At 53.4% G+C, this 12,004-nt stretch overlaps 2 protein-coding genes across 2 annotated transcripts; one reads left to right on the forward strand and one right to left on the reverse strand.

Annotated features, from left to right (window-relative positions):
• Window positions 1-4,852: 4,852 nt before the first annotated feature.
• BDP81DRAFT_394362 (cytidine deaminase-like protein) lies at window positions 4,853-5,609 on the forward strand (the record flags this gene model as incomplete). Its single annotated transcript, XM_060587948.1, has 5 exons — window positions 4,853-4,924; window positions 5,015-5,101; window positions 5,167-5,260; window positions 5,358-5,529; window positions 5,585-5,609. 5 exons carry the CDS (start codon window positions 4,853-4,855, stop codon window positions 5,607-5,609), a joined length of 450 nt encoding a protein of 149 aa, XP_060445309.1.
• Window positions 5,610-5,842: 233 nt separating this feature from the next.
• On the reverse strand, window positions 5,843-11,580 carry BDP81DRAFT_26931 (uncharacterized protein). The gene is made up of 5 exons (XM_060582919.1): window positions 10,422-11,580; window positions 9,818-10,301; window positions 7,892-9,758; window positions 7,440-7,836; window positions 5,843-7,388 (listed from the first exon to the last, which is right to left on the reverse strand). Exons 1-5 carry the CDS (start codon window positions 11,215-11,217, stop codon window positions 5,983-5,985), a joined length of 4,950 nt encoding a protein of 1,649 aa, XP_060445310.1. The 5' UTR covers window positions 11,218-11,580; the 3' UTR covers window positions 5,843-5,982.
• Between the last annotated feature and the right edge of the window lie 424 nt (window positions 11,581-12,004).

Raw genomic sequence — 12,004 nt, forward strand, 5'->3', positions numbered from 1 at the left:
CTGCGCGTGGGTGTGTTCGATTGCAACTCTTCACTGGCAGGGCGGGATGGATTGGAAAGCGGCCCGTCAGCCTTGAGTGTCGGAGGTGGGAGTTGCCAGGAAATTATCGGTCGGCATCAGCTGGGCTGCGAAAATGCCGGGGGGTGGTCGTGGTGGAATGAGTAGGTATGTACTGGGGTCGAGAATTGAAGAAAAGGGTCGTCGTCGCACGGCGGCGGTATCGTGCTGGGCGATAGTAAATAATTCGGGTAACGGCCGTCAGGTGCTCGCGAGACTGGCGGGAGACGGATAGCCACGTCGCAGGCGCTGGGCTGAAGGGGATGGCGGTGGTGAAAGTGGTGGTAGTCGGGGTTGGGATTGAGATTGGGAGTCGGTCGAGTACGAATAGTCGGGGGTCAGGGTGAGGGTGAGGGCGTGGGTGAGAAGAGGGTCGGGGAGGATGGGTCGGGGTCGTCGAGGTTAGGTTGTTGGCTTGTGGTAGTGGAGCAGCCCAGCAGCAACAGGGCGACGTTTGGAGCAGGAGCTGAAATGCTGCCAGCGACCGACCGAACACTTTCGTCTCTCGTCTCGTCTCGTCCGAAGAAAGGAAGGCGGAAATGAGATTGAGAAAAAAAAAAAAAACCACACAAGGGCGGACCACAGTAGTAATGCAAGGCTATGGGATGCGGGAGGGGGGAAAATAGGTAAAACCTAGAAACGTCCTGTCCTGGGCGTCGTACACGTACGTAGTGGTAGTGGTCGCAGTCCAAAGTCCAGCACCAACACCGGCTGAGAAAAGGAAAAAAGGGGCCGGGTCGAGGTTGATCAAAGGAGTGTGGGCGAAGGCGCGGTGGTGGTTTTGTTGTGAGGCGTTCGTTGCTGGCCGTAGGGAGATTTAGTGTGGGCTTGATCGGCTGCACCCAAAAAGACGGGCGAATCCCAGGGCCGGACTGTGCTGTGGGTGCAGATGTGGGTGATGTGAAGGTAAATAAATGGGCGGTAGAATCCAAATCCTCTATCGTCTTTTTTATTCTTTTTGCCTACTGTTCGTTCGTACCTTAACTTAAGCCTTGAGCACGCAGAAAAGGTACTTCGAAGGGAAGAAAGTAAGGTAAGGTATGGAAAGATACGTATGTACGGATGTATGTAGTGGTACCAGCACTGGGCTGTTGCCGTGCCTGCCTCTCGTGTAGTGTGGTTTGTGCGGGTGGGAGGTAGCGTACGGGTAAGGCAGTGGAGGGCAGCGGGCGGTAAGGCGAGCAAGACAGAGCGGAGTGAAAGCTGGGCATGGAGTGGGAGAGCCGAGAGAGACGGGATCGGGTTTGTTAGGTATTAGGCAGGCACCCAAAGTGCATGGGAGGTTCCTTACGTTACGAGAAGCCAGCACCCAGGAAGGCAGGCACGCCGCACTACGGAAAGTGTAAGGTACCTTCCCGTCCCTTCCTCCTTCGGATACCCAAATTACTCCTCACTGCCGTAAGGCGCTAAGACTGGGGATCATCATCTCTATGCACTGTTTGGGTTCTTCAGAGACGCTGGCTTGTGGCGTCACAGCCCAGAGTATGATTTTTTTTGATTTTTTTTGCCCATCTCCTTCCTTCAGAACCCCTTAACAATACGTCAGGCAACAAGTGTGAATGTTGTCGTCCATGGGTGAAAGATACGACAACTTACCTTATATACAGATCAAGGTACCCCCCCCAGCCAATGGGAACGAATTGTGAGAATAGATTTGGTGTTCAAGTCACGGTCATTGACGTTGGGTTTCGCTGTCCATGCCTACCTATCTGTATTACTTCTGCACCTGCATGGAGGCACTTCCGCCCCCCCTCCCACCTTCCCAACCCAATTAAGACGGTGAGTCCTCTTGTGGTCTGTACGGAGTACGAAGTACGGATACCTGTCAGGCAATCTCCAACGAGGGGGAGAATTCCAAGCAGAACAACGTCAACAGCCAGCACCCGGCAGCAGAAGCCATCTGCCAGGCAATGCCTTGCCGGGCTTTCATTGGATCCCCCCCTCTTCTCCCAGCGAGGAACGGGACAAGTCTGTCTCGTCCTCACTGGGCATGGAAAGGGAACCCGTGATGATGATGGGGATCCAATGCTATTTACAGTGGAATTGCAATGCCCCTGCCAGGACGAGCGAGTGGACACCAACCTTGGCCCCCATTGGCGCTTCAGCCGAGGAGTCAAGTTGACGTCCGTGCATGGTCCACTACAAAGATGCCCGCGCAGCGGAGAAGGAGGAGGGGCTTCACAGCATTTTTGGGCGCTTGGCCGAGCAGGAACGAGGTCCCCATCGAGACTCAGGAGCAGACAATCTGACCCGGGACGCGAGACGTTGCCTTCCTGTCCAAACCTTACCCCCAAAGTTTTCTTACATAAGACACCGAAGCACCTTTTCACAAAACCTTGATTTCTAAGCCCGATGATGGCAATCGATTCCTGGACGAGAGAAGGTCATCAATAAATACAACTGATCTAGCGTACGGATGGATAAGAGAGGTACCTTGGAAAAGCTGTGGTCAACGTCGCAAAAAACATCCGATCACCTGCAACGTCACGTGGATCTATCTGGCTGATCTTCGGCCATCTCCCTCCTTGGGATGATCTCGAAACGGGGCTCCACCAAAATTTGGATATACGAGTTTACTTTAGATAAACGCCGATGCAAGCTTCGGGAAAGATTGATCTAAAGTAACATTGCCGTCGTATGTAATCTGCTGATCCCAACGGGCCTGCTCCACCCATCTAACGACTCATCGTGAGCCTCGGGACGGGGACCTCACTCGGTCTCGGGACTTTGTTCACCAGCTTATTCTCACAGGCGCGCGGGTCTTTTCTTCCCATTTATTCCTGTCTACTTCCCTCGTGCTGCTCGTATGTACTTCATCATCATCTTCTGCATCTTGCATAACCCGGAACATTGTTTGCATCTTCGGCCACATTCTGGTCTCTCATCTTGAGTCGTCTCGTCTTCAAACAACATAGGTTTATGTGATTTCTTACTGGCCACCTTTAGCTACAAACATGCTTAGTCCAGATTGCGGTCTTGCTGACCTGTTGCTGTGTCGTCCGATAGTTCGACCGATGCTATGGTCCGAACAACTACCAACAGGGCTACGGCGACGCATCCGCCGTGCAGTCGTCTGGTTTTCGGTCCTTGCGTGAGGAGAATTGCTCGAGTGATATCGTGGTCTGTGTAATGTAGTAAGACTCAGCTCGCCAGCGCTATAGAGGGGCATAGGTTGAGCGGACACGGTACCTAGCGCACCTGAGTATCACTCTGGCTTGACTTAGTTTGCTGGTTGCAATATCCGAGCATCCTTGACACGCCGGTTGTAACCGATTTCGACCTCCTCCGAATAGACTCTGCTCTATCCTCTCATCGGCTGAGTGCTCCATCAGCACATTTCTTAAAAGACGGCCTCAGAAGTGTGGGTGGGTATTGAGTGTCGTGATGTACTTCTCTGGGTTTCACGTTACTTTGCCCTTCTGATGGGTTTCAGTAGCGTGTTCTCTGCCCCAATTACACCAAAGTCTACACTTCACAGTAAGAGTTTGAACGTCCTCATTGTTGCTTATTTTCGCATTTCCTTGTTGATAGACCTGGCGGTTTGTTGTCGGTCGTGTCAAAACAATACTCTCGTGAGGTACGCTGCTCCTGAAGTGAGACCTTCGCAACTGCCTTCTATGGTCATCATATTCAGGAGGCTCTTGGTTGAAAGACCAGTTGTAGCCAGTTTCAGTCTCGTTAAGATAACGAGTCAATTCGATCGATGCAACTTACTTCTTAGAATGAATGGTTTTGAAAAGACGAAAAATTCAGGATTGGAATGGTCTCATCGGTCGAGCGGGTTTCCCGGAGGAAGTGAGAATTGATTTCAACCCTTCTTGCCACCCTCATTTCAAAGTGAGCCTTTTGGGAAAATGGAATGATTCAATTATGGCGGCTATTTAAAGTGAGTTTGGCACACTTCGTTCGGCAAGAGACGTCTCCTGTCAAAGGTAGAAAGCTCCAGCTACTCCCAACTCGATGTCCTCTGAAGCATTTTGAGGACAATCCAGTGCATACTGCAGAAATGAGAGAGACTTATGTCTGCCATTCAAGTGTGTAGGTAGCACATTCACCATGCTGCGAGTTCAGTGTGGTACAACTCCTTGAACACAGCATCCTCGCAATTGATGATCAGAGCGCGTGTTTAGGAGACATCGAAAGTGAAGATGGACGAAGGAGATCAGACTTGATTATGTCCAGTTACGAAACTAGACTACTTTGCATTCTACATTCAAACTTTGTGATTAATTGACTACAGAGTTGCCAATAAATGTGTTTTGTCATTTGCGCGCGAGGACATGGTGACAACCGGTTATTTCTTATTTCACATTGGAGCTACGGAGTACGCCGCACCGTTGTAAGTAACAACTCACCGACACGACGAACCTAGGTCCTCCCCATAATTCCAGGTGAGAATCTCTCATTTCGCAGTTTCGAGGGCTCTGATGTCTCGTCAATTTGATGGTTCTAAGACTCCATCATCACCAAGTGGAGTACCTGATAAGGATGCCCCCAGATCAAACCATCTCATACGCCACTCCTATCTCCGCCGCCACCACACCGTCCCCGTCACAAGTCTCCATCATACTTATAGCACAGCTCTAGCGTCTTTTCAAGATTATCCTCCTTTTGACGAGAAGAATTGCGGCATAACACCACAATTATCAGATCAACCCAACTCAACGTGAGACTTTTCCCTTTCAAAAACCGATACTCGCGCCAAAGTAACCCCGCCCCCACTTCGTTCGCCTCTCTATCAGACTGCCAACTCGAAACTCACAACCCTTGCCAAACCAGTTTCCAACGGACAACCATGAACGACGCAGAAGCTCTCGCAATCGCAATCGAGGAGGCCAAGACCGGCGCCTCAGAGGGCGGCGTCCCGGTACGTTAAGCTCATCACATCCGGGGACAAAGAAAACCCACCCTCTCCGCAAAACTGACGCCGGACCCCTCGTGGTCAAACACCACACAGATCGGAGCCGCCCTCGTCTCCGCAGACGGCAAGCTCCTCGGCCACGGCCACAACCGCCGCGTCCAGATGGGTTCAGCCATCCATCATGTAAGTGAAAACTAGCAACCCCCCAACCACAAATCACATCAGCTCTCACACCTTAAAAAAACCAGGGCGAGACCGACGCCCTCTTCAACTCGGGCCGTCTGCCCGGAAAGGCATACAAGGGCAGCACAATGTACACGACTCTTTCACCCTGCGACATGTGTAAGTTCCTCTCTCCCTAATCACACATACACACATGTTCACAGTCTCTATACCTACCCTCCCACCTGACACTGAAATCGCTTACAAACCCTTCCAGGTACCGGAGCCTGTCTGCTCTACGGAATCTCTCGCGTCGTCATTGGCGAGAACAAGACGTTCCTCGGCGGCGAGGAGTACCTCAAGCAGCGCGGCGTAGAAGTCGTCGTTGTCGATAACGCAGAGTGCAAGGCTCTGATGGATAAGTTTATCGCTGAGAAGCCCGAAGTCTGGTAAACAAGATTCCCCTGTCAAGTATACATGTTACATAAATACTGATCAAACTAGGAATGAGGATATCGGGGAGGAATGAATGAACAGCTGAAGCTAGACGACTGTGCATATAGTCAGCGTTTGACAACGTATCACGCACCATGTTGGTTACTAGAGCCTTGAGCAACAGCATTACTTGAGAACTTCTTCTATTCAACACTAGGACATCTAGCAACCGCCCTTGGCACGATGAATCCCTCCCATTCCACCAGCCTCCTCCGTGCGGCCAGTTGCTATCACAAGACAATGCGTCTGTAATTTGACACAAGTTTTTTTCGCGCTTGAACGAAATGCATAATCTACACGAGCGGGGCGGGAACTTCCGCTCTCCAGCTCAGAACTCAACCATTCCTTCATTTCGTCTTCCCAAACTCCCCCAAAGTCGCAGAATAAAAGCAACATGTCGTAGTCTCTCAAGAGAGCAAGTTACGCAGAGAAGGACTTGTGCTCGCCCCTGCAGGTCGAGGCGGCTCGTTGGAAGGGCGCATGCCAGGCGTCCTCAGCGGCCCTCCGGCATCATGAGCAGGAGGGCTGCCGTATGGTGCTCGCTGCGGTAGAAGTCCCTGCGCGAACGCATCAGGGCCTCTAGGTGGAGGCCCGCCGTTTGGTAAGCCGAGAGGCGATCCGTGAGGGTTTTGCCGATAGGGATGCATATAGGGCGCTGCGTGTGGACCGTGGGATCCATGAGACATGGGCCCCGCCATCAGCGGCGAAGGCGGCATTCCATTATGCGCAGGTTGGCCCATATGTCCATTGGGACCAGATGGTGGTGTAGGGGCCATTGACATTGGAATCATTGGCGGAGGACGTAGGTTAGCCAACGGTTGGAAAATGGGACGCTGTGGTGGCGATCCATGACGCGGAGGTGGGCGACTGTTCCAATCGTATCTTGGTGCCGGAGGAGGGCCATAGGGACCCGGAGCTTGATGAGGAGCCGGAGGTGGATTTGGCGGCGGTGGCGGCGGGGCAGCGGCCTGAACAGGCGGCGGATGCGGAGCCGCAGGCTGTGAGACGGGCGGCGGCGGTGGAGGAGGAGGTGCTGGAGCAACCCAGGCATACGCAGAGAGGCTGCGAGCTCTGGCCTCTGGGCCGGTCGTTGGTGGGCTCCTCAAGGGCGGAGTGGGTGCCACCAGAGCGTGGTGCGGGGGAACAACCGGTAGAGGTGGAGGTGGCACCAACCTCACGGCAGCCTCGATAACTGGAGATGGTTCTTTGGGTGGATGAGGAACCGGCTTCCTCTTCAACTTGCGACACTTGTGACACTGGAACTTTCTCTGCTCGACAAACTTCTGAGCCTCTGAGCCCAAGCTTCCATAGTGACCATTGGTGAGATCCCGCTCATCGGAGTTCTTAATGGGCCACCACTTGAGAGCGACGTCAATACCGCACGTAATGCAAATCTTCTCTCCTGCTTGGTGGGTGCTCGGGGTTTCGCTGTTCACACTATGAGGAACAACATTAGAAGGCGCAGTAGTGGTTGATGCTCGCCGAGTGCTTGGTGTCACAGGAACACCTCCCATCTTAGCAGCGTTCGTCATCAGGTTGGCCTTTCTGACTGTGCCGGTCAAGGTGAGATCTGCCTGCTTGTAGCTCTGCACATAGTACTGTAGAGCAGTGTGGCCATCCTCGTCAACAATGTCGTGCATCTGATGGATAATGCTCTTTGTTGGAACGTGCTCTTTACACCACACCGTGGCCGACATGACGCCAGTTTCGCCATTGATGGTGACAAGATTGAACTGGTCACGGCGAGATCCCTTAACAGGTGTGATGTCAAAGCCGAGGAGGTAACCTTTCTGGCGAGCGCATTCAACATGAACTGGGAACAGCGATTAGTAGGCATCCAAAGAAAGGAATGAGTAGTACTTACGAGGGTCTCGACAGTAATGGCAAGTAATGCAAGCACCACCCTTGTGGTTGCAGGCCAAGCAAACCTCATCGTACCTGGCACGAGGAATCGAAGGAATGCCCTCAGACGGACTCAGAGCCTTAGCATTGCCAAACTTGACCTCAGGTGTCCAAACAGCACAAGTGACGTGGACCCAGTTGTTATCTGCGGTCCGTTTCAACGGTTCCCTAGGGTTGACTGGGCGGTTGGCGTCCTCCTGCTTTTTCTTGTAGTAGTCGGCAGCTTTTTGTGCCTGTTCTCGTTCCACTCGCTCGCGCTCCTTTTCCTTCTCTGATTTCTTCTTGGAAGTAGAGATCTTGGGCTGCTCGACGAAGTCATGTTCCGTATGTTCAATTGGGCACAAGACACACTTGTATTGCTGTCCAGAAGTCAGCACATGAAACAGAACTAGTTAATGACGGTAAATAACTTACGATCGAAACCTGTGGACTCTTGTCATTGGCGCACATGTCGCAGGTCCATTTGCCGGGGTGCCTGTTGTCGACAACACCATAACAGTTGCGGTGGACTGTCAATCTGCATTCCTTACACGACAGATGCTGATCTCCCAAGGGCTCCAACTGGTTGCAAATCGCGCAAGGCATAGTCTTGGGCTTCGGGATTTCTGGAACTGGTGGAGGTGCCAGTTTCTCCTTCTCCGCCGCCTTTTCCTTCTTCTTCGGTGGAGCGGCAGGAGGAGCCGAGTCTGAGGCGAGCGACTCCGAGTCTCTCTCTGGGGCTGCTCCTTTGAGCTTCTTCCGCGGAGGTTCGCTTGAAGGTGCCACTGAAACCGCCACAACCGGCTCTGGAGCAGTGACTGGCGGAGGGGTGTTCCAGTAAGTGTGCATTTCCTTAGCTGCCTCAAGCTCCTTGAGCAATTCCTCGTCCTGTCTTTTCTTCCAGGCTCGACCACCTGCTTGGGCGATCTTTTTGGCGACCTCATCCAGTTCTTCCCATTGGATGCCATAGCGCCGCCAGAGCTCCGCGCATCTCCTGCAAAGTGCTTGGATGTACTGGCCGCCTTTGTCCTTGTTGGAATTCTTGCCTGCCCCCTCGCTGATGGGTTTTCCCGATGCATTGGGAGCCCGCCTCCATTGCCTGGAATATTTTGTGTTGCAGAAGTTGCACAGGAAGCTTTTCTTTTTGCGTGCTGCCTTCTCGCAATCGAACGCAGAGTCATCTGCATCGTCGGCGATATCGTCCTGCAGCTTGCTTGCGGCAACCTCGGCCTTCTTGGCTTCCTTCTTGCTCTTCCTGTTCTGGAAATTACCCCAAATCTGTTTGCCTTGCTGGGTCTTCTTCCAGTTGTAGTAATATCGCACGATCATGCCGGGTGAAAGAGACTTGACGTGTCGCTTGACGAGATAAAGCTCGGATCCGTACTTGCTGACACCTTCCTCGAACCTCTTCTGTTCCGTGGCCGTCAAGTCGGGTTCCTTGAAAGTCGCCTTGTCTACTCCCGAGAGCGCCTTCAGCGCGTGGTCTTCATCGTAACCACTGCTGTAGTAAATTGCCACGGCAATATCGTGGAAGTTGGTCGAGTTCTTCGCTAGACCAAACTTGGGCGCCAGTTCTTCTGCCTTTTTCATGTACCGATGTAGCTTGGCTTCCCACCCAGTATTCTTCTCACTTGCTGGAGGGGGTACCCAAATGCGTGTAGCTGTGGCGTTCGGGTCGTCGGGGTCGTCGTCTTCTCCTCTTGCCACATATCCTGAGGGTTCATCTTGAACCCACTTAGGACGCTTCTCGCGTCGGATCTTCTCAGCCTCCAAGGCGGCAAGCGCTTCTTTCGACAGCCCGGGCCCCTTCTTTCCCGTCCTCTTGAACTCCAGAGGCTTTTGATACTGTACAGGCTGGCCGGGCCAAGGAAGCACAGGCGCTTGATGTTTGGGACCAATGCGAGTGCTTGCGCGGGGGTAGATTCGGTCATCGTAATCAAGGGCATCTTCGGGCCTGCAATGCATTCCAAGGTAGCGCCAAGGCCACAGGCTGGCTTGGTAAATCTGCTCTGCAGTGCCGGTACGATGGGCGTCGTCGTCCTCGGCCGGGCTCGTCCGCTCGGTGTCGATTTGCATCTCATCGTCGTCGTCGTCGTACAAATCCTCATCGTCAGCATCGCCGGCATTCTCCTTGAGACTGTTTGGATTAGGAGTGTGCCGAGCCTCCAATTTTCGTTCCTGCGCGCGACTGCACGCAGCGCAGGACCAAGCGAAGCCTCTGGAGGGTTTCTTGAGCAGGGGCGGCCTGACACAGTTCATGTGGTATGTCTTCTTACACACAGCACAATCGACCGAGTCATTGCTGTAATGCTGTTAGTGACCCCCCAACTCTCCATGAGACTGCTGCGTGGGTGGACTAACCTTGCACAGTAGCCGCTGCATCGCTTGCAGGACTTCACCGCGCTAGTGAACTCTTTTCCGCGGCCCTGTTCCACAATAACGAATTTCCAGCGCTCGTCCAGCACTTTCTTCACCCTCTCAGGGACGTTGACGATTGTCGACGTAGGGATCAGATCGTAGTTCTTCTGGATGTAGCGATCGTACAGTTTTTCATACCAGAAATTGTCCGAGATTTTTCGATATTCATCCATGTTGGAAATTTCCGCCTTGTGCAGGATGTGGCACTTACCACGCAAGGCCGTCAGGGGACTGATATCGGAATGCATCGTCGCAAACACTAGTCGAGTGTCATTGACCTTTTTGCCGATATCCTTGGGTCTGTAGAACCAATTGATGCGAAGTGCATCCACCGGCTTTTTGTTGTCATTCTGCGCGTGGAGAAACTCCATGATGCGACCCAGGTAGTATGGCTCGCCCGGAGGCTCACACACGAGATAGACATTGTCTGTGAATCTTGATCAGCGAACTATCCTCTCCAGGAAGAAGGAGAAAAAAATTGGGACGGGGCACAAGGATGATGAGTGAGGGTACGTGAAGGTGCGTGTGTGGTTTGTTGCTGTCTTACCATTGGGTGCTAGTACGGTACCGTCATCCGCCACCAACTTTCCGTCTCTGGGGATTGCACCTGAGTTCTCGAAACTGAGCATGTTCGTCTCTGCGTAAGAGCTAGCGTAAGGACCCGACGCCGTTTTTCGTGATGCCCCTGTGCTGGCGCCAGACGACGATGCCGTCGCAGAAGCATGAGCCTGAGAAGTCACAGCTGCGGCGTGTGAAGCAGCCTTGCGCTTTTTGGAGGGTTGCGTCGAGTTTGTCGAAGCCGGTGTTTGCGTGGTCGGGGTGGAATTTGCTGGCTGCACGTCCTTTGCTCCGTTTTGAGGGACAGTCGACTTTGTGTCGTCAGATGGCAGGGCCTTGCGGGTTGAGCCGTTGGGTCGCGTGTTCTCCTGGATGGACGCGGCCGACACATTGCTGTGACGCGCCGATTTCTTGGACTCTTGATCCTTCTTCTCTGGGGCGTAATCATACATGTCGACATCGAGATCCTTGTCCTCGGCGTAGTTTGGGCGCGATGAGCCATTGCGGTTTCGTGACCGCGTCCCATAAGGGTTCGCAGCTTCGATGGCGGCAGCGTCCTTTGAAGACTGGTCCAAGCCCATGGCGGATGACTTGATCGTGGGTTGAGCGTTGCGAAGGGCGGCGTCCAACTCAGTCTGATGTGATTTCTGGGCGGCAGATGCTGCTTTGGATGTTGACGCGCCCGAAGTGGCAGGCTGCGTGGAATCTGAGGCGTCTTGTGCAGACGGTGTGGCGCTGGCAGATTGGTCGTCAGAACTGCTGGCGGTTTGGTTTTTCTGTGCCATGATGGCGGTGGCTAGCTGCGCGTTGGCGGGAGGTGAGATGAAATATGTCGGGGCCCTTCCCGCGGGTTACGAGATGCAAGAGGGCCGACAGGTTGAAGTTCGTCTGCAAGACGGCGGAGGCTCCGATCCATAGGCTGAGCCAGATGGGACCCGATGTCTACTTATCCGGTGAGGCAGGCGGCCGTGAGCCAGACGCAACCCATGAGCTGGAGATAGGTATGTGTGGTTGACAGTGTCGAGTTGGAGAGAAACGATATATGTAAAAGGCTTGGAGGTCTATCGGCCAGAAAAGGAAGTCGCGGGGAGAAGGCGCGCGGAGGTAGTGACGCGGGTGAGTGTGGAATTCGGATTGTGAGTGTGGGAGACGTAGAAATGTGCGTCTGGGTTTGAGCGTGGTGAGTGGTGGTGATGGGTGAAGTGAGGTGAGGTGAGGTGAGGTGTGGTGTGGTGTGTAGATGAATGAGAATATGAGTTTGAGAGACGAGGTGATGGAAAAGGAAGGGCAAGTGAGAAGCTGGGACCCCAGTAGGTAGGAAACAGACGAGGAAGGTTCGAAGGTTCCGCGCGACCAGGGAGAATGGAAGCAATGGAGCCAGGCAGCTAGAGAGCCAAAATCGAGCGTGTTTGTGAAGGTGGTCAAGATGGGCCAGGGAGGAAGTGATGTGGAAAGGAAGGAAGGAGACGGGAAGAAGAAGATGGGTCCAGGTCCAGACAAGCGGAAGGCAAAATGGTAAGAAACGTCGAAGAAGGTCGACCGACCCCGTACCTGCCTTTTGCTCTGAGGTGT

The sequence above is a fragment of the Colletotrichum phormii genome (assembly GCF_030913505.1).
Source record: "Colletotrichum phormii strain CBS 102054 chromosome Unknown BDP81scaffold_10, whole genome shotgun sequence".
Classification (NCBI taxonomy): domain Eukaryota; kingdom Fungi; phylum Ascomycota; class Sordariomycetes; order Glomerellales; family Glomerellaceae; genus Colletotrichum; species Colletotrichum phormii.

Excerpts from the sequence above, each read along its gene's own strand:
- BDP81DRAFT_26931 (XM_060582919.1), bottom strand. The coding sequence starts at position 11,217 with ATGGCACAGAAAAACCAAACCGCCAGCAGTTCTGACGACCAATCTGCC. Across the intron at positions 7,837-7,891 it reads AGAGTCCACAGGTTTCGATC|CAATACAAGTGTGTCTTGTG; the intron begins GTAAGTTATTTA and ends ACTTCTGGACAG. Across the intron at positions 7,389-7,439 it reads CCATTACTGTCGAGACCCTC|TTCATGTTGAATGCGCTCGC; the intron begins GTAAGTACTACT and ends CGCTGTTCCCAG.